The sequence below is a fragment of the Macaca thibetana genome, chromosome 1, assembly GCF_024542745.1.
Source record: "Macaca thibetana thibetana isolate TM-01 chromosome 1, ASM2454274v1, whole genome shotgun sequence".
Lineage (NCBI taxonomy): Eukaryota > Metazoa > Chordata > Mammalia > Primates > Cercopithecidae > Macaca > Macaca thibetana.
Genome location: NC_065578.1, coordinates 139,122,208 through 139,144,462, shown reverse-complemented (window position 1 = coordinate 139,144,462; position 22,255 = coordinate 139,122,208). Strand labels below are relative to the sequence as shown.

The 22,255-nt window shown below is 42.5% G+C and overlaps 3 protein-coding genes across 3 annotated transcripts in view; 2 read left to right on the top strand and 1 right to left on the bottom strand.

Moving 5' to 3' along the window:
• The window catches only part of CNIH4 (cornichon family AMPA receptor auxiliary protein 4), a 728,363-nt gene that overhangs the window by 425,471 nt on the left and 280,637 nt on the right, over positions 1-22,255 (top strand). The window lies entirely within an intron of this gene.
• Positions 1-22,255, top strand: part of DEGS1 (delta 4-desaturase, sphingolipid 1) — a 347,277-nt gene that overhangs the window by 238,671 nt on the left and 86,351 nt on the right. The gene's annotated exons all lie outside the window — the stretch shown is intronic.
• On the bottom strand, positions 135-575 carry LOC126937462 (mitochondrial import inner membrane translocase subunit Tim8 B). Its single transcript, XM_050760918.1, has one exon. The coding sequence runs from the start codon at positions 530-532 to the stop codon at positions 281-283; it is 252 nt and encodes an 83-aa protein (XP_050616875.1). The 5' UTR covers positions 533-575; the 3' UTR covers positions 135-280.

Here is a 22,255-nt window from a genome sequence, read left to right as displayed (position 1 = left end):
GGAATTTCCCAGAAAGTGGAGCAAAATGACAAAAAGATGGGAAATAGGAATGTAGAGATTTAAGGAAAATAAAAAGATCATTCGAGAATATCTGGCACTTGAATAACAAGAATTCTTTTTTTTTTTTTTCTTTGAACATTTCATCTTTTACTTTTTAGCACCAACAGACTTGATAACAGCCTGATGCTGATCTGACAATGGGTTGACAGCCTTCCTCCACAGGCCCTTAAGTCTGCTTAATAACAAGTCCTTTGCTTCTGTCATTCTCCTGGGGGATGGCCTACTGCCCTCCTTTCTGTACAATCTGGGCAAACCGACTGGTGATGGCAAGAGTGGTGTCAATGAAGCGGTCTACACAGCTGGAGAGACAATTTTCAGTGCGAGAGTCTAGGCGATTCCCTGGCTTCTCCACACATTTATCCCAACATAACTCCATGAAGTGATGCACCTGTGCAGTAAACTGCGCCTTCTGCTGTTCGGCGGCCACCAGGCGCTGCAACTCAGCTTCATCAGCTTCACCCAGCTCGGCCATTGTTCGCCTCAGGCCCGCCACTTTCCGACAACCGAATAACAAGAATTCTATAAGACAAAAGTACCAAACTTTCTTAGCACCAGGGACCAGTTTTGTGGAAGACAATTTTTCCACGGACAGGGATTGGGGTTGGGGGATGGTTTCAGGGTGAAACTGTTCTGTCTCAGATCATCAGAAATTAGATTCTCATAAGGAGCACACAACCTAGATCCCTCACATGGGCAGTTCACAATAAGGTTCACACCTCTATGAGAATTTAATGCTCCTGCTGATCTGACAAGAGGTGGAGCTCAGGGAATAATGCTCACTTGCCCACTACTCACCTCCTACTGTGCAGCCCAGTTCCTAACAGGCATGGACTGGTACCAGGCCATGAACCAGTACCAGTCCACAGTCCAGGGATTTGGGAACCCCTGCTCTAAGAGAAGAATTGGGAAAAAAAAATGAAAGGGAGGAAATTATGGAAGACATCATTCAAGAAAATTTATCAGAACTGAAAGGTATAAGTTTTCAGATGGAAAAGGCCCATCTAATCCCAGCACAATATGTGAAAATATGACCACAGAAAAAACACACGTACATGACATTTAAGAACACTGGGGTTTATAAAAGATTTCAGAAAAGAAAACAGGCCATATATAAAGAGTCAAGAGTCAAAATGTCTAGAATCCAGAAGAAAATGGAGCAGTGCTTTCAAAATTCTGAGGAAAAATTATTTCCAGCCCAAAATTCACATATCAATTAAGCATAAGGGCAAAATGAAGACATCTTCAGACATGAACTATCTAAAAATGACCTCCTATATACAGTTTCTTAGGAAGGTACTGAAGGATGTATACCGCCCAAACAAAGGAGATAATGAAAGGAGAGAAAGATACTGATTGAGACTTCAGAAGTTTGGGCTTACCAGATACAAAATATAGGCATTTAAAGGAATAAAACCTACAAAATTAACAAAGGTACAGAGTTTACATATCTGCTTATGGTGGAAAAGCAATAACTTTCTCACATGAGGAAAAATGGGGAAACATAATTTCATCAACTGCTTAAGCACAGAACCAAATCTTTCATTGGGTTGTAATACCATAGCTCTAGGGTTACTCAGAAATAGAATGATGGTGTGTTCCTATGGGTTTCTTGAGGAGTTCATTCTTTCATGTAATTAGTTTGCTTACTTATTTGTTTGAGTGTGCATTTAGAACCTTAGTCTAAAACAGATTTAAGGTAACGTACTACTATAATATCTCTGGAGAGAAATTGAACAATCTGTGTGGTTTTCTTTACCCTCATTAAAAGAGATTTCTACTGACTGGCGAAAAAGATTATCTAAGTAGGAAAGTAGTACAATATTCTGGTATGCTAAAATAACACTAAGAAATTCTCTGCATCAAAACAATGCCATTCGGCCCGGCGCAGTGGCTCATGCCTGTAATCCCAGCACTTTAGGAGGTCAAGGCGGGTGGATCACCTGAAGTCAGGAGTTCAAAACCACCTTGGCCAACGTGGTAAAACCCCGTCTCTACTAAAAATACAAAAATTAGCTGGGTGTGGTGGCACACGCCTGTAATCCCAGCTACTTGGGAGGCTGAGGCAGGAGAATCTCTTGTACCCGGGAGGTGGAGGTTGCAATGAGCTGAGATCGCACCACTGCACTCCAGCCTGGGCAACAGAGCGAGACTCTGTTTCAAAAAAAAAAAAGAAAGAAAGAAAAAATGACATTCAAAATATGCATTTTGAAGCCAATATTTTGCAGATGAAAGAATATTATATGCTGTATAAATACTTAGGGGAAGTCAGATTATTATTTTTGTAAGCTACAGAGATGAAGGTGATACTGTCAAAGATACCTTTTTGGTATAATGATGTGAAACTTTGTGATGAGAGCTATTTATGGCAAGAGTTTAGAATGTGGTCATAAAATAACCCACTAATGGCAAACTATAGATATGTCAAAAAGACATTATTTTTCACTAGAAAAAAAAAAGGTGAGCCCTTTCTAGCCTGTTAAGTGTATTGATGGCTTTTTGGCAGAACTTTATTATTGTGAATCTCTTTCACTTGAAAAGCGTATTTCCAACATTTGTCCCCTTGACTCCTTGGGGAGATTATTACACTGATGGATTCTTAAGCTTGCTTTACAGGATATAAAAATGTAGAGGATTAAACCATTTTTCCTTGGTCACTGCTAAGGGGACAGGCTAGGGACCATGAACTTAGATGGCGGCAGCCCTTTGCTGCCACCTCAAATTTCAAGCTTCAATGACATTTCAGAAAGCCTAGGAAGCTTTTAAATGTAAATGGAAAGAGAAATAGGTTTTGGCATTCCTAAGCCTATAGCAGGTCCTTCTAGATTCTAATAGAAATCTCAGCTTCAATTTTCAATATTTTGGTTTTGTTCAAAACTCATGCTGCACATATTTCCACTAACCATTAGTATAAGTAAGGTTTGGTGGAGAGCAAGCAGTCTCCACCAGCTGGTACTGGTGGAAATGGACCTGAAGATCGTTCATCCAGTCCACGAATATTTACAGAGCAGCAGTTGTGTAGTGCCCTCCTAATTCCAGCATAACCAAGTCCCAGCTGTTAAGGAGCCTTCAAGGCCAGTGGGGAAATTGGATAATCACATACACAAAACGAAATAAGAACATAGGACTGTGCATTCTTAAATGATAAATGAATGGGGCAGGCATTAAGTAGCCATCAACTGGTTCTTCTCTTCTCTTCTCTACTCTTCCCTTCTCTTTTCTTTTCTTTTACTGAGAGGGAGTCTGGCTCTTATTGCCGAGGCCTGGAGTGCAACGGCATGATCTTGGCTCACTGCAAACTCTGCCTCCTGAATTCAAGTGATTCTCCTGCCTCAGCCTCCCGAGTAGTTGGGACCAGGCCTGGCTAATGTTTGTATTTTTAGTAGAGACGGGATTTCACCATGTTGGCTAGGCTGGTCTGGAACTCCTGACCTCAGGTGATCCACCCACCTCAGCCTTCCACTTTTCTATTTTTTTTTTTTTTTTTTTTTTTTGAGACAGGGTCTCGTTCTGACACACAGGCTGGAATGCAATGCCGCTATCATGGCTCACTGCAGCCTCGACCTCTCAAGCTCAAGCAATCCTCCTACCTCAGCCTCCTGACTATCTGGGACTACAGGTACACACCAACATGCCCAGAATTTTTTTTTTTTTTTTTTTTTTTTCTGTAGAGAAGGGATCTCCCTATGTTGCCAAGGCTGAGCCACTAACTTTCTGAGAAGGGAGGTATCACTAGAGGATAGAGAGGCATCATTACTCAATGGAGCCCAGCTTCTTGTATTCAAATCTTGGCTCAGCCATTTGCCAGCCCTATGACCTGAAGCCAGTTACTTTACCTACCTCTACCTTGGTTTCTGATCTGTAAAGAGCCGAGGTAAGGGTGGGGATAATGTAGAAGCAAAAACTGACACTTTCCATTGTCTCCAATACGATCAAACGTCTTACATTCCACAGTCAGGAAAAAAAAAAACAGAACACTTTGAATATGAGACAAACCAAAATAAGTCACCCTGTCTCATTCTGACCCCCAAATAAAATCTTGAATACTTCCTACAAACTCCTTAAAAAAATATATCTCTTGGCCAGGCACAGTGGCTCACGCCTGTAATCCCAGGACTTTGGGAGGCCGAGGCGAGCGGATCACAAGGTCAGCAGATCGAGACCATCCTGGCTAACACAGTGAAACCCCGTCTCTACTAAAAATACAAAAAATTAGCTGGGCGTGGTGGTGGGCGCCTGTAGTCCCAGCTACTCAGGAGGCTGAGGCAGGAGAATGGCGTGAGCCCGGGAGGCAGAGCTTGCAGTGAGCAGAGATCGCGCCACTGTACTCCAGCCTGGGCAACAGATCGAGACTCCCTCTCAAAAAAAAAAAAAAAATGTATCTCTTGGTTTTGCTATGTTGGTATCTGAAGACGTGTCATGACTTTCATGAATATGATCATGTGAGAAAGTTGTTGCTTTTCCACCATAAGCAGATATGTAAACTTTGTACCTTTGTTAATTTTGTAGGTTTTATTCCTTTAAATGCCTATATTTTGTATCTGGTAAGCCCGAACTTCTGAAGTCTCACTCTGTTATATTCTTTGCAAGTAAACGTTCTTTTTTACTTTTTCTTTTTCTTTTTTTTTTTTTTTTTTTTTTTTTTAAGATGGAGCCTCCCTCTTGTTGCCCAGGCTGGAGAGCAATGGCGTGATCTTGGCTCACTGAAATCTCCGCCTCCCGGGTTCAAGCGATTCTCCTGCCTCAGCCTCCTGAGTAGCTGGGATTACAGGCGCCCACACCCGACTAATTTTTGTATTTTTAGTAGAGATGGGATTTTGCCACATTGGCCAGGCTGGTCTTGAACTCCTGACCTCAGGTGATCTGACTGCCTCGGCCTCCCAAAGTGCTGGGATTACAGATGTGAGCCACCGTGCCCAGCCTTTTCTCTCCTTTTCTTTTTTTTTTTTTTTTTTTTTTTTTTTTTTTTTTTTTTTTTTTTTTGAGACGGAGTCTTGCTCTGCCGCCCAGGCTGGGGTGCAGTGGCCGGATCTCAGCTCACTGCAAGCTCCGCCTCCCAGGTTTACGCCATTCTCCTGCCTCAGCCTCCCGAGTAGCTGGGACTACAGGCGCCCGCCACCTCACCCGGCTACTTTTTTGTATTTTTTAGTAGAGACGGGGTTTCACCGTGTTAGCCAGGATGGTCTCGATCTCCTGACCTCGTGATCCGCCCGTCTCGGCCTCCCAAAGTGCTGGGATTACAGGCTTGAGCCACCGCGCCCGGCCTTCTCTCCTTTTCTAAATGCTTCTGCCTCTGAGTCTTCCTTTAAGTTATGATAGTACCTACCTCCTAAAGCTATTGTAAGGATTGAATGAGTAAACATTTATAAAACACACAGCACAGTGCAAGGCTTTTGTTAAATAATAAAGTGGAAGCCGGGCGCAGTGACTCACACCTGTAATCCCAGGGCTTTGGGAGGCCAAGGTGGGCGGATCACTTGAGGTCAGGAGTTCAAAACCAGCCTGGCCAACATGGTGAAACTTTGTCTCTACTAAAAATACAAAAAAATTAGCCAGGCGTGGTGACAGGTGCTCGTAATCCCAGCTACTCTGGAGGCTGAGGCAGGAGAATCACTTGAACCTGGGAGGCGGAGGGTGCAGCGAGCCAACGTTGTCGTCACGCCACTGCGCTCCAGCCTGGGCAACAGAGCAAGATTCCGTCTCAAAATAATAATAATAATAATAAAGTGGAGAGAATGAGAAGGCTTCCCAGAGAAGAGTAGACTTTACTTGGTCCAGAAAAATGCATAAGATTTAGATGGGATGAGGGAATGGTGTGAGGACAAGGATGTGACAGCGTGACTAAGGAACACTGAGTAACCTCGTTGGAATGGAACAAAGGACTCACTTTGAGTGTGATGAGAGAGATACCATTGATGGGACTTTCCAGTTTTGAATTACACATTGAAGGGCTTGTTCTTGTTGGTGAAGATAATAGGGAGTCAGTGACATATTTGTACTCAGTGACATGACTTGGCCACAGCTCTGCTGTAAGCAGAGTTTTCTTCCACAAATGCCTCTGGAAGCCAGAGCTTCCAGAAATTTAACTTTATTTTGCATGCTGCCTGCTGCCTTTGCTGAAAATGAAGCACAGCACTGCTTCCTGCCTACTCCCTCCAACCTCCATAATGTCAGTGACTGCTGTTTCCTGCAATCTGCTTAGAGGCCACAGTTGAAGTTATTTTGTAAACTAATTAGAGAAGCCACAATTAGCTTCTTGCGTATGTTCTAGCAGCATTTTTTTTCCTGCCCATTGTATTTGAGGTCAAACCACTTCAGCTCATGATACAATTTCTGTTAGCACATTGAGTGCTGTGCAACCTTCACTGAGAACTAGTTCCAGAACTCTACTGCCACTGATCACAACACTAACCAAGAAGAGAAATTCATTTATGGACCAGTCAGGAGAGCATTGCTAATTATCTGTAAAGTACTGGTGTGGAGCTTGCTTTTGTTTTGCTTCTTCACTTTGTTTTCTAGCATTTGAAATTCTGTACTTCCTTTTTGATTTTCTAATTTTTAACAAAAATCGACCAGAGGTGGTACCTCACGCCTGTAATCTCAGCACTTTGGAATGCTGAGGTAGGAGGATCATTTGAGATCAGGAGTTTGAGACCATCCTGGGCAACATAGCAAGACCTTGTCTCCACTAAAAATTAATAAAATACAAAAACAATAAATTTCAAAATTCAATGCAACAGAAGACAAAGAGCCTTTCACAATTTTTTGCCAGTCAAAATATTTGCCTGCCAAAATCTTTGACTCTACCTGAATCTTCTAACCCTTGGTGTTTTTCTGTCTCTGCAAGGGAGTCCAGAAGCTCTATGGGTGTGTTTCAGGGAATGTAACTATTCACCTGTAGCAATTCCAATTTACTTGGTAGCTAGATTAAATCATTTAGTCAGCATGGTATTGGGAAAAGAGCACTGGGTTCTTGTCCTGACTATGATACTCGCACATTGCATGTTCTCAAACAATACACCTACATTCACTAAGCCTGATTTTTCTCATCTGTAAAACAAGAGGGTTGAACTGGACTAGACAGCACCTAACATCCTTTCCACTATTAAAATTCTACAATCCATGATCTCATGTGTATTAATTAATCAAGATTCCCTAAGTCAAGTCATCACACTCTGGGATACACTCATTGTGATAGAAAGATTCTTTTTTTTTTTTTTTGAGACGGAGTCTTGCTCTGTCACCCAGGCTGGAGTGCAGTGGCCGGATCTCAGCTCACTGCAAGCTCCGCCTCCCGGGTTCCCGCCATTCTCCTGCCTCAGCCTCCCGAGTAGCTGGGACTACAGGCGCCCGCCACCTCGCCCGGCTAGCTTTTTGTATTTTTTTTTAGTAGAGACGGTGTTTCACCGTGTTAGCCAGGATGGTCTCGATCTCCTGACCTCGTGATCCGCCCGTCTCGGCCTCCCAAATTCTGACATAGCTCCCAATGTTCCATGACTCTTGATGTTCATTCCCATATGTAATCCCCTGTCCTTCAGTGTGGGCTGGACCTGGCAACTTACTTCCAATCAGTAGAATACAGCAAACGTAATGTGATGTCATTTTCATGATTAAGTACAATACTGCAATGCCAGCTGATACTAATCTGATGCTAACCACCTGGGGTTAGAGCAGACTCCACAGATGTAAGGGCACAGTCCCCAACAAGACTGCCTGCATGTCAGGCACCAGCTACAAGTTTAGGGGTCCCCAGGCCACCGTCACTTTTGAACAATGAGCTACAAGTTTGGGGAGATTTCACTCCTCCCACCACCAGGTTCAATAATTTACTAGAGCAGCTCACAGAATTCAGGGAAGTGCTACACTTACAGTTACAATTTTGTTATAAAGGATACAAATCAGAACCAGCCAAATGAAGAGACACACAGAGCAAGTTCAGGAAGGGTCCCACACAGAGTTCCTACGTCTGCTGTCTGTAGGATCAGGACACATCACCTTCCTGGTACATCAATGTGTTCACCAGCCAGGAAGTATACCCAAACTTCAGTGTCCAGAGTTTTTTATTGGCATTCCATTATGTAGGCATGATTAACTGAATCACTGGTCATGTGATGCGATTAAACTCAATCTCCAACCTTCTCTGTTCCCTGGGATTTATGCTGAAAATTTCAACCCTCTAATCACATAGTTGGCTGTGCTGGAATGGCCAATCCCTATGCTGAAACTAGATGAGGACCCATCATGAGTTATCTCATTAGCATAAATTGAGGTGTGGTTGAGGGGCCCACCATGAGTAACAAAGACATTCCTAGAACTCTGGAAATTCCAAGGATTTAGAGGTTTTAACCTCCCAGGAACCAGGAGCAAAGACTAGACTAACTTTTTATTAAACAACATTAGGTCCCAAAATATTGTGACTTTTGTCTTGCTAGTAGAAAAACTCTTTAACTGGCTTTAATGAAGCAAATGGCAAGGTATTGAGGGAAGCCTCAGTCAGTGATGCTGGAGAAACTGAATCTCATCAACTGTGTGAGTGAGGTTGGGAGTATATCCTTCCCCAGCGGAGCCTTCAGATGAGGCCCTTGTAAATGAAAAATAAAATGCTAAGCACTCCAACTGATTGAATGGACCCCTCCTCTCAGCCAAGGGGATATCAGAGAAACCTTTAAAAAACTAGTTTGGGCTATGATGGGAAGTTGGGAGTCAGATATGCCTCATTATACTCTCCTCTCTTTGGAATTCAGGCACAACTGACCATCATTAATATTAAAGCAGAGATCTTAAGACTGACAAAACAGACTCTTTGTAGCAATAAGATGCCAAATTGCAACCTGACTCTGTGATAGCATCATGACAGTTAGCAGGCCCTGAAAGTATTTTACCCTAAAATATATTTCCCTGACTTTTTTTTTTTTTTTTTTTTGAGACAGAGTCTCACTCTGTCACCCAGGCTGGAGTGCAGTGGCATGGTATCTCGGCTCACTTTAACCTCTGCCTCCTGGGTTCAAGCAATTCTTCCACCTAGGCCTCCAGAGTAGTTGGGATTACAGGCATGTGTCACCATGCCCAGCTAATTTTGTATTTTTGGTAGAGACAGGGTTTCACCCTGTTGGCCAGGCTGGTCTCAAACTCCTGACCTTGTGATCCAGCCACCTCGGCCTCCCAAAGTGCTGGGATTACAGGCGTGAGCCACTGCTCCCGGCCACCCTGACATTTTTTTAATGGCTCTGCAAAGTTAACTCGTGTAGGGGAAATCCTCTTCTCTTTCCAGGTCTGTTTCTGATCCTGAAGAGATTAGCTGAGCGTTTAGCACATTTTAAAAATCTGAATAGAAAATATTTGACTGGGCGCAGTGGCTCACACATAAGGTCAGGAGTTCAAGACCAGCCTGGCCAACATGGTGAAACCCCATCTCTACTAAAAATACAAAGATTAGTCAGGCATGGTGGCACATGCCTGTAATCCCAGCTACTTGTGAGGCCAAGGCAGGAGAATCACCTGAACCCGGGAGGCAGAGGTCGCAGTGAGCTGAGATAATGCCGTTACACTCCAACCTGGGCAACTTAGCAAGATTCTGTCTCAAAAAAAAAAAGTTTGCCATCTATTTCTTGTAAGGGTGGCCACCTGTAAGACTTCTTCTACATAATAAGAACCTTGGTCTTCACAGCCCCTTATCTTAACCCAGACACTCCTTTCTATTAATTCCTAGTCTTTAAATATTAATTTAACTCTTTCAACTAATTGCCAATGAAAAAAATCTTTGAATCCTCTTACGACCTGTAAACTCCCACTTTGAGTTGTCCCACTTTTCCAGATTAACCAATACATACCTTACATGTGTTGATTTGTGTCTCCCTAAAATATATGAAAGCAAGCTGTAAGCTAACAACCTTGGGTACATGTTCTCTGGACTTCCTGGAGCTGTGTCACAGGTCATGGTCCTCCTATTTAGCTCAGAATAAATCTCTTCAAATATTTTACAGAGTTTGGCTTTTTCATCAACACCCTTGATTTCAGTCTTGTGAGAACTCCTGAAGCAGAGGACCTGGCTAAACCCTTCCCAGTTTCCTGATTCATGGTAACTGTGAAATAATAATTATGTGTTGTTTTAATCTGCCAAATTTTGAAATAATTTGTTATACAATACATGTAACTACTACGCTGGCTCTATTATGACTAAAAGTCAGTGATGTCCTGAACACAAACAATGGGAAAATTAAATTAAAGAAATAGATTTTCTATGCTAATGCTAAGTGAATGATAAAATGAGATGGATTTGTTTAAGCAGAAAACTACCAGGATTCTGAACTTCTTATCTTAGAAACAAAGTTGGAAAAGCTTGGCAATAAATCCTAATGTTAACAATGTTCATCTTAAACTGTATGCCAGGCATGGTTCTAAGTACTTTATATTAATTATCTCATTTAATTCTCACAATAATTCTGTGAGGGAGTTATACTTATTCCTATTGCAGATGGGAAAACTGAGGCACGGAAAGACTGAATGACTTACCTTAGATCAAATAGGAGGTAAGCCATAAAGTGAAGATTTGAACCCCTAGTGGCCAGAATTCAGAACTATTGCACTAAAACCCTACATTACACTGCCCCCAATAAAAACTCAAACTGCAGGCTGGGCACCATGGCTCACACCTATAATCCCAGCACTTTGGGAGGCCAAAGTAGGTGAATTGCCTGAGCTCAGGAGTTCAAGACCAGCCAGGGCAAGGTGATGAAATCCAAGCTCTACAAAAAATACAAAAATTAGTCAGGTGTGGTGGTGAGCACCTGTAGTCTCAGCTACTCAGGAGGCTGAGGCAGGAGGATCACTTGAGCCTGGGAGGTCAAGGCTGCAGTAAACAGAGATTACGACACCACACTCCAGCCTCAGAGTGAGACCCCACCCCCCAAAAAAAAAACCTCACACTGCAAAGCTTCACATTAATTTCCCAAAGTTCCACTTTCAAAGAGTTGCTTCCCCTAAGGTTTAACTACTGTCTATTTATATGTCATTATTACAAAAGAGGATATAAAGTATCTCAATAATTCTACAGTTCATCATAATTAAAATAAAATCAGTTGAGTAAATTGGAACAAGGAGAATATAAAGATTAAAAAAAATAGAATGAAGCTCAGAGCAAAATGAAAGCTATGAGGGTTTATTCACCGGAGAGGTAGAAATTACAAAGTTAACTCTGAATGTTCAAGATTCCAGGCAAATAAAAAATATATATGATCAATTACATGGTCCACAGAGCTCTCAAAAGATTAAAGAAAGTAGTTGCACAGGAAAAAAAATATATATATTATTCCTAGTTGAAACCAGAAGAAAATTTTTCCTGTAGGCTCCCACAAAGGAGACGCTGTGTAAATACGGTCATCAACCACCTCAAAAATATCTATAGGATGCTGAAATAATGCTATCCAGCTTCCTGCTGATGGTCCAACACATGCACAGATTTTAGAATCATTAGAAATATTGATGAAATGCCTAACTTATCTCTTTTTTCTTTTTAAATTTTCTTTCTCAATTTTTTTATTCCTCCTACTCTCTGATACCTGCTCTTTGGTGGTTTGAACATTAGGGGAAAACCTGTAAAATTTGGGGCTGAAAATGAAGACCAGATATAAAATCACTATAGCTGCTAAAATGGCTACAGGGAAGGAGAAAAGGAAGGGGAATAAAAGGAGGATGTGGTTCCCTCAATAAAGAAACTGCTTCCTTCATGCTGGCAAACTAATCCTCTTTTCTCTATATATATGTTCTGCATTCTGTTATCCCACCAGTCACATTTTTTTTTTTTTTTTTTTCAGACGGAGTTTTGCTCTTGTTGCCCAGGCTGGAGTACAGTGGTGAGATCTTGGCTCACCTCAACCTCTGCCTCCCGGATTCAAGCGATTCTCCTGCCTCAGCCTCCCGAGTGGCTGGGATTACAGGCACACGTCACCGCACCTGTCTAAGTTTGTATTTTCAGTAGAGACGGGGTTTCTCCATGTTGGTCAGGCTGGTCTCGAACTCTCGACCTCAGGTGATCCTGTAAAAATACAAAAATTAGGCAAGTGTTGTGTCACGCGCCTGTAGTCTCAGCCACTCCGGAGGCTGAGACAGAAGAATCGCTTGAACCCAGGAGGCGGAGGTTGCAGCGAGCCAAGATCGCACCACTACACTCCAGCCTGGGCGACAGAGCGAGACTCCACCTTGTTAGGTATGAGTTCTAAATTTCTTTGCAAAGAATTAACATGTCAGTATGTTCAATTCTTTGCCTTCTACTTTTAAACTTAACTGCCTCATAAAGCAACCTTTTTCTATTACCCTCCACCCTGACTCATTCCGATTACCTACTCCACCCTGACTGATTCCCATCACCTGCTCCACTCCAACTCATTCCGATTACCTGCTACCTGCTCTGCCCTGACTCCTGCCAAAGCACTCACCCAGTCATTCTCTTTAAATTAACCAATCGGAATTAGTTTAGCCTGTGTGGTCTAACCCCAGCCAATAGGGGAACGACACAGCAGCAGAGGCCACGTGCGTCAGGGATAAGAACCCCTTCCCCTCCCTTGTCCAAATGTGTGCTCACCGTTGTTCCATCTGTAAGGGTGCACCCTTCTATATAGAAATACCTTGCCTTGCTGAGAATTAAAAAGAAAATTTTATACTCGAGTGCTATTCCTTTTGTGGCACCAAAACTTTATACATGACACACCTCAAAAAAAAGAAGAGACAGGGTCCCACTCTATTGCAAAGACTGGAGTGCAGTGGTGTCATCATAGCTCACTACAGCCTTGAACTACAGCCTCAAGTGTTCCTCCCGCCTTATCCTCTCAAGTAGCTGGGACTACAGGTGTGTGCCCCCACACCTGGCTAATTTTTGTATTTTTTGTAGAGGTAGGGTTCTCACTGTGTTGCCCAGTCTGCCTCGAACTTCAAGTGATCCTCCCTCCCTGACCTCCCCAAGTGCTGGATTACAGGCATAATTGCATCTGGTCCTAGTCAAATTGTAAATATGCTATTCAGACACACTAGATTCAAACACTTATAGCTTCTTATTTTGAAGTTGCAGTATGATTCTTATTCTTTGCTGTGAAATCTAAATCCTCCGACACCACCTTCCACAGCCCAGCAGGAGAATGTCCTGCCACACGTAGCTATTTGAAGTCTCTGGCTCACCTATTTGAATGCTCATTATTTCCTAGATTCAAATGGCCTTATAAATGCACCTATTGTATGATTATAGAAGAACTATTAAAAATAATTCAGGAAGCCAAAGGTTATAAAACAGAGACATGAGTAATTGCTTTGGTCTGTGATCGTTAAATGGCATCCATAAAAGGCCAAGCATTTAAAGTGGGGCAGGATAAGGCAAAACACAGCACAACTTCCCAGAATGTCCTTTAGCAGATCAATGCTTATGGTTGTCTAATTTCATGTGATTATTAGAATAGACAAGTGAAGGCCAGGCGAGGTGGTTCATGCCTGTAATCCCAGCACTTTGGGAGGCCGAGGTGGGTGGATTCCTTGAGCTCAGGAGACCAGCCTGGCAACATGGTAAAACCCCATCTCTACTAAAAACACAAAAAATTAGCCAGGTATGGTGGCATGTGCCTGTAGTCCCAGCTACTCAGGAGGCTGAGGTGGGAGAACCACCTGAGCCCAGGAGGTCAAGGCTACGGTGAACGGAGGTCAAGCCACTGCATTTCTGCCTGGGTAAATGGAGGGAGACCCTGTTCCAAAAAAAAAAAAAAAAAGACAAGTGAGTCTCAAAGGTAAGGACTAACCCTTACCATGAAGGGGACTTCTCAGAACCTGGAGAAGCGGACTATGTAAATTGAAATCACATTATGATGTTACACTATTATTTATATTGGTAAAAGGACAAATGCATATTTTTGTTGTAAAAACTTCTTCTTCTTCTTCTTTTTTTTTTTAATGGAAGGAGTCTCCTTCTGTGGCCCAGGCTGGAGTGCAGTGGCATGATCTTGGCTCCCTGCAACCTCCACCTCCCGGGTTCAAGCGATTCTCCTCCCTCAGTCTCCCGAGTAGCTAAGATTACAGGTGTGCACCACCACACCCGGCTAATTTTTGTATTTTCAGTAGAGACAGGGTTTCACCATGTTGGTCAGACTGGTCTCAAGTTCCTGAGCTCAAGTAATCTGCCCGCCTTGGCCTCCCAAACGCTGGGAAAGGTGTGAGCCACCATGCCTAGCCCTGTAAAATTTCTAAAAGTAGCATTTGCAAAAAATAATCTTGGTTGCTGAGAATACAAGAAACAATGATTCTCAGAGTCATAAGAAAGCAGGGGAAATGAGGGTGTGCCTTTCTGTGGATACACTCAGCACCTCAGGACAGCACCTGGGATGGTTATGATTATAAAAGATAATGGGGGCTGTGCACAGTGGCTCATGCCTGTAATCACAACACTTTGAGAGGCCAAGGCAGGAGGATCAGTTGAACCCAGGAGTTCAAGACCAGCTTGAGCAACATCATAAGACCTCATTTCTACAAAAACAAAATTTAAGTTAGCTGGGCTTGGTGGTGTGCACCTGTAGTCCCAGCTACTCCAGAGGCTGAGGCAGGAGGATTGCTTGAGCCCAGGAGTTTGAGGCTACAGTGAGCTATGATTACAACACTACACTCCAGCCTCTGACACTACAGGTGACAAAGTGCAACCCCGTATTAAATAAAAAGAAAAAAAAGATAATCAAGAGGATATAAAAGAAGACATGGACTTAAAAGTTGAGAAAATTGGCCGGGCGTGGTGGCTCATACCTGTAATCCCAGCACTTTGGGAGGCCAAGGCGGGCAGATCACGAGGTCAGGAGTTCAAGACCAGCCTGACCAACATGGTGAAACCCCATCTCTACAAAAAATACAAAAATTAGCCGGGCGTGGTGGCGCATGTCTGTAATCCCAGCTACTCAGGAGGTTGAGGCAGGAGAATCGCTTGAACCTGGAAGGCGGAGGTTGCAGTGAGCCAAGATCATGCCACTGCACTCCAACCTGGGCGACACAGCGAGAGACTCTGTCTCAAAAAAAAAAAAAAAAGTTGAGAAACATTGTACCAGCCAATGGGCCATGTCTAACTCATCTTCCTTTCCCCCATGCTAAAATTCCATTAAACAAAATTCTAGGACAAATAAATCCAAATACATCTAATCGATGGTGATGGAATGAGTATCAGTGGTTGCTTGGGGCAGGGGGTGTGGAAAATGGAAACCGATTGGAAAGGGGCACAAGGAAACCTTTCAGGGTGATGAAAATGTCCTATATCTTGATTGTGGTGGTGGTTGTATGAGGATATATATTTATTATTCATCAAACTGTACCAATAAGTATGTACACTTTATTATATGCAAATTATACCATTATTAAGGCTTTTTTTAAGACTATGTTGCCCAAGGTGAACTTGAATTCCTGGGCTCAAACAATCCTCCAGCCTCACCCTCCCGAGTAGCTGGGACTACAGGTACATGCCACCACTCCCAGCTATTAAGGTGATTTTAAAAGGAACCACAACATGTTCAAAAGAGAACCCTTGCCCTAAACCTGCTCCTCAAGTCTTCCCCATCTCAGGAAATGTCAACTCCATTCTTTCATTTATTTAGATCTTGGAGTCATCTTTGACTGCTTTGTCTATTTAATCTACATTTTCTTTATTTTCATCTATGTTTGAAGAATATCCAGACCCTGATCTCTTCCTAGTACTTTTCCCTCTTCCATCCTGGTGCAAGCCACTATCATCTCACTGACGCAGGAAACTCTGAACTGGTCCCCTGCTTTCATAGCCTCCTGACTTCTCAACTATTCTCCCTGACATGGCCGGAGTGATCCATTTGCAATATTTTTGCTCACATGACTCCTGCGCTCAACAACCCCCATAGTTTCCTTTCTAATTCAGTATAAATTCCAAAGTGCTTACATGGCCTGCAAAAGACCCTACGTGACCTGTCCCCAACCCTCTCCCTCATATTCACGTATTCTCTCCCACCCTCAACGCACACACCTCTACACTTCTCATTACAATTCTCTTTACTCACTAGGCTCACTATCCTCCATGCTGTTTTTCAAACACACCAAGCACACTTCCGCCTCAGGACTTTGACTTGTGCCTTTGCCTTCAATAACATTGACATCCTCCCAGATATCCCAAGGCCTCATCAGAGAAGTCATCACTAACTGGCCCATATAATAGCATTCCATCTCTCTCTCTATCCCTCAATCCTGCTTTATTTTTCTTCATTGCACTTGTCTTACATATTGTATGTGTTTCTTTCTCTCCCATAACTAGAATGTATTTTGTATGTTTTGTTTGCTGCTGCTGTATACCAAGAGCCTAGAGCAACACATTTTTGCTAAATGAATTAATGAGTCCATTTTTCTTTCCTTTCAAGTCCTGACCATGAATATCTTAAAATTGCCCTGGCTAAAATGTAACTCTTGGCTGGGCATGCTGGCTCACATTTGTAATCCCAGCACTTTGGGAGGCCAAGGTGGGTGGATCACCTGAGGTCAAGAGTTCAAGACCAACCTGACCAATGTGGTGAAACCCCGTCTCTACTAAAAATACAAAAATTCCCCAGGTGTGGTGGTGGACACCTGTTGTCCCAGCTACTCAGGAGGCTGAGGCAGGAGAATCACTTGAACCCGGGAGGCAGAGGTTGCAGTGAGCTGATGTAGTGCCACTGCACCCACCCTGGGTAACAAAGTGAGACTCTGGCTCAAAAATAAATAAATAAATAAATAAATAATTAAATAAATAAATAATAAAAATAAAATGTAACTCTTGGTTATTCTCATTGTGCTCAAACATGTGCCTCCTTTAGTCTGTTCTTCCCATTTAATGGCATCATCCTTCACCTTGGTGCTCAAAAGACTAGAAATCATCCTTGATTCCTCTCCTTACCTCATCTACTGCATTCAATCCATCAAAGATCCTTTTATTAATAGATTTATCTCCAAAATATATCCTAATCCATCTCTTTCCTTATATCTCTACTGCCACCATCCTAGCGCAAGCCAACATTGTCTTTGCCCTGGAATATTAAAATAGATTCCAGACTATTCTACCGATATCCTCTTCCATTTCAATATCCACACAGAAGCTGGTGACATTTTCTTTTAGTGGTGGTTGGGTTTGTTTGTTTGTTTTTTTGTGAGTTTTTTTTTTTTTTTTTTTGAGACACCCAGGCTGGAATATAGTGGTGCATTCTCAGCTCACTGCAACCCTTGCCTTCCAGGTTAAAGCAATTCTCCTGTCTCAGCTTCCCCAGTAGCTGGGATTACAAACGTGTGCCACCACACTTGGCTAATTTTTGTGTTTTTAGTAGAGACGGGGTTTCGCCATGTTGGCCAGGCCGGTCTCAAATTCCTGACCTCAGGTGATCCGCCCACCTCAGCCTCCTAAAGTGCTGGAATTACACGTGTGAGTCACCACGCCCAGCTGCTGGTGACATTTTCAAATCAGAATATGTTATTTCCTGATGAAAAGACCACAAACTTCAGTGTCCAGAGTTTTTACTGCCATTTCATTATGTAGGCATGATTGATGTAGGTCATGTGCTGTGATTAAACTCAATCTCCAAACTCCTCTGCTCCCTGAAAGTTGAGTTGAAAGTTCGAACCCTCTAATCACATAGTTGGTCATTCCAGCATGGCCAATGACTATACTGAAACTATTTAGGGGTCCATCAGGAGTCATCTCATTAGCATAAATTCAGGTGTGGTTGAGGGGCCCACCATGAGTAACAAAGACACTGGTATAACTCAGGAAATTCCAAGGATTTAGAGGTTACCTCTCAGGAACCAGAACCAAAGATCAGGCAAATTCTGTGTTATACAACAGACCGACAGTTCTGGTCTGAATGTTTAGCTTCCTTGAGCCCTTAGAATAAAATGTAGTCATCTTCCTATGGCCTAGAAGACTCTGTGTGATCTACCTCTTGCCTATTACCTCCCTCTCATTATCATCTACCCCCCTGGCTTTCTTTCAGAAGCACCAACTTCATTCTGACCTGGTATTCTCTTGCTTGATTCTGTGATGGTTAATTTTATGTGTCAACCTGACAGGGCTATGGGGAGAAATGGCCTTTTGAAGACTCAGTGACTCAAATGTCCATGGTCTCCACTTCTACTACTAAAGGAAAATGCACTTATAAAGAGATGGAAGAGATGTATTAGAGAACGTTTGCAAGTATTCCTGTTGCAAGTAAACATGAAACTACTCTACCAATTTCTACCAATGTTGAAATATCTTATGTTCCAATATTAGCCACTCTGACCTTAAAATATTCAAACTCTTTAATTCATTAATGTCTGATATAGTTTGGACATTTGTCCCCTCCAAAACTCATGTTGAAATGTAATCCCCAATGTTGGAGGTAGGGCATGGTAGGAGGTGTTTGGGTCATATTCGCAGATCCTTCATGAATGTCTTGGTCCTGTGCTCACGATAATGAGTGAGTTCTCATAAGATCTGGTTGTTTAAAAGTGTGTGACACATCCTGCCCCCCTTGCTGCCTGTCTCCTGCTCTTACTCTTTCCATGTGACGGGGCAGCTCCCACTTCACCTTCCACCATGATTGTAAGCTTCCTAAGGCTCCACTAGAAACAGATGCTAGAGCCATACTTCTACAGCCTGCAGAACTGTAAGCCAGTTAAACCTCTCCTCTTTTCTTTATAAATTACCCAACCTCAGTTATTTCTTTGTAGCAATGCAAGAACAGCCTAACACAATGTCACTCCTGATAAATTATTCTAAAATATTTTTAATTTTTAATTTTAATCTATAATGTAAGTAAAAAATTAGAAACTACCAGAGTGTCCAATATTTGGTAAATGGATGGGTTAACTATAGGCATTTTTTCTTTTTGAGATGGAGTCTCGCTCTGTCACCCAAGCTAGAGTGTATTGGTGCCATCTTGGCTCACTGCAAACTCTGCCTCCTGGGTTCAAGCAATTCTCCTGGCCTCAGCCTCCCAAGTAGCTGGGATTACAGGCACCCGCCACCACACCCAGCTCATTTTTGTATTTTTAGTAGAGAACGGGTTTCACCATGTTGGACAAGCTGGTCTCGAACTCCTGACCTCAAATGATCTGCCTGCCTCAGCCTCCCAAAGTGCTGGGATTACAGACGTGAGCCACTGTGCCTAGCCTAGACATTTAACATTATAATTACCAACTGCTATGGTCTGAATGTCTATGCCCCCCAAAATTCATATATTGAAACCTATTCCCTAATGTGATAGTATTAAGAGGTGGGGGTTTGGGGAGGTGATTAGGTTATAAGAGTGGAGCCCTTACGAATGAGATTAGTGCCCTTATGTAAGAGGTCCAAGAAAACTTACTCATCCTTCCCACCAGGTAAGGACACAGCAAGAAGGCATCATCTATGAAATAGAATGAGCCTTCACTAGACATGAAATCTGCTGGCACTTTAATCTTGGACTTTGCAGCCTCTAGAACAGTATGTAAGATATAAATTTATATTGTTTATAAGCCACCAAGTTTATGGTATTTTTATTACAGCAGTTTGAATGGACTAAGTCACCAACCTTATATATCATCAAGGAAAAAATACTTCTAATATGTTATATATATTTTTTAAAAACCAAAATGTATTTACTTTTTTTTTTAGACAGAGTCTTGCTGTGTCACCTAGGCTGAAGTGCACTGGCACAATCATGGCTCACTGCAGCCTCAACCTCCTGGACTCAACTGATCCTCCTGCCTCAGCCTCCCAAATAACTTGGACCACAGGTGCTCGCCACCATGCCTAGTTAATTTTTTATTTTTATTTTTTGTAGAGACAAGGTCTTGCTATGTTGCCCAGGCTGGTCTTGAATTCCTGGGCTCAAGCAATTCTCCCATCTCAGTCTCCCAAAGTGCAAAGTTTAAATCTGTAAATTTTTGGCCAGGTGCGCTGGCTCACATTTGTATTCTCAGCACTTTGGGAGGCCAAGGCGAGTAGATCACTTGAGGTCAGGAGTTCATGACCAGCCTGGCCAACACGGTGAAACCCTGTCTCTACAAAAAATACAAAAATGGTGCCATGTACCTGTATCCCCAATTACTCAGGAGACTGAGGCCAAGAATTGCTTGAACTCAGGAAGCAGAGGTTGCAGTGAGCCGAGATTGTGCCACTGCACTCCAGCCTGGGTGACAGAGTGAGACCTTGTCTCAAAAAAATATAATAAATAAATAAATTTGTAAATGTTTATGTTAAAAATACGTGAAATAAGAGTATAGTATGCAAGGAATTGCAGAGAAGTGAAACTACTGTATTAGAATAGCAAAAATAGAGAGGTAGTTTACATTTTCTAAATTTTTCTTTAATGCTGGTTCAATAAATTTTTACAAGAAAAATTTTATACAAAACAAAATGATGTTTACTTTCAGATCTTATGGGTACTATTCAGCAATGTATGCCTGAAGACTGGTTTTTCCAAACCTGCTGAACCTAAGAACTCCCTGAAGTTCTTGTTAATATAGGTTCCCTGGACCCGCCCCAGATGCATTGAATCCACATCTCCAGAGAAGGTACCCAAGAATCTTTGTCTTTAATAAGCACTGATGATTTGGCAACCACTAATTTAGGGCAGCAAATGACATCATTGTGACTTGAAAGAGCCTGTGTCCACCAATTGACTTGCACCCATAAGTATATGTTTCTCATGCCTCCTTATTCCCTCTTATTAAAGAACCTCAATCTTGTTCTTCTATGAGCTCAAAGGATAGCAATGTTCTCAAGTAATACATACTAACAGAAAAGAAAATTAGAACCTGACTTAGGTTACTCAATGAATTACAGGTAGAGAGCAGACCAAAATACTGTTTATGCAATCTGCAGGCAGAAAAAATGAAGCTATTTTTTTAAGTGACATTAAAATGATTGCAATGATAGATTGGGAAGAGGGTAATAACAGAAGAAGGAAGTAGATAGAAACACAAAATCAAGCTTCCTATAGTCAGAGGGAAAGATACCCCTGTTCCTTCATTTTCCTTCCCACCCTCAGCCCAAGTTAAGGGTAAGTGGCTACATAGTCAGAGTCTGTCCAGGAACCCAGCTCAAGTTTTGTTAGGCTAAATGCTGTGAAGAAGTTCCCAGGGGAAAATGGTGGCCATATATTCATTTCCAATATGTGACAAGGGGAAAGGGTGTTTCCAGAACCTGTCAAATGAACTGTGAAGATACGTACTGGGAGAGTCAAGAGAAAGAACAAAGTACAAAACAGGTCAAGTGACTCAGTGGTTTGGTTCTAGACCGCATACCCCCTTTTTTAGGCAACAGCCAAACTGATGATGAGAGCAGCCAAGTTACTTAGCACCCCTATAGTAGTCTGTTCTCACACTGCTATAAAGAACAGCCTGAGACTGGGTAATTTATAAAAGGAAGAGTTTTAATTGACTCATAGTTCCGCATGGCTGGGGAGGCCTCAGGAAACTTTAATCACGGCAGAAGGAGAAGCAAATACGTTCTTCTTCACACAGCGGGAGGAGAGAGAAGAATGAGAATCAAGCGAAAAGAGAAGCTCCTTATAAAACCATCACAGCTTGTGAGAGCTTCACTATCACAAGAACAGCATGGGGGAAACCACTCCCATGATTCAATTACCTCCCACCAGGTCCCTCCCACCACACATGTGGATTATGGAAACTACAACTCAAGATGAGATCTGGGTGGGGACACAGCCAAACCATATCAGCCCTCCACTGTACTAGACAAGAGCCTCCCCCTACTATGCATCTTGCTGGCCCAGCCCATAAGATTAGGCAACTGCCTGCCCTGGTTTTCCACTTAACTCTGCAAGTTCACACTTAGTCCAGCCCTGAACATTACTAGCTCACCTAGGAATTCTCGTGCATGCCTTTTTCTCATCAGCCTCTCCCCATTCACCTCCTGCTGTCTGAGATGATTTCTTAAACCATAGTTCTGCCAAATATTGCTCCAACCCACTAGACAAAATGTCCTTTGATAAGAATATCATGATCCATGTGCCACTGCACCCCAGCCTGGGCAACAGAATGAGACACTGTCTCAAAAAAAAAAGAAAAAGAAAAAGAAAGAAAGAAAAAAGTCATGGTCCAGTTCATGAAACCCCTTGGGTTAATGGACTGCTGGCTCCTCCATCCTAAGGAGCAGTTTCTCCCACTCTGGTTCCACCTAGTGCCTTAACCTAAGCCCTTGACATTGTACTCAAGT

Bases quoted from the DNA above. Each gene is read 5' to 3' on its own strand.
- LOC126937462 (XM_050760918.1), bottom strand. From the start codon at position 532: ATGGCCGAGCTGGGTGAAGCTGATGAAGCTGAGTTGCAGCGCCTGGTG.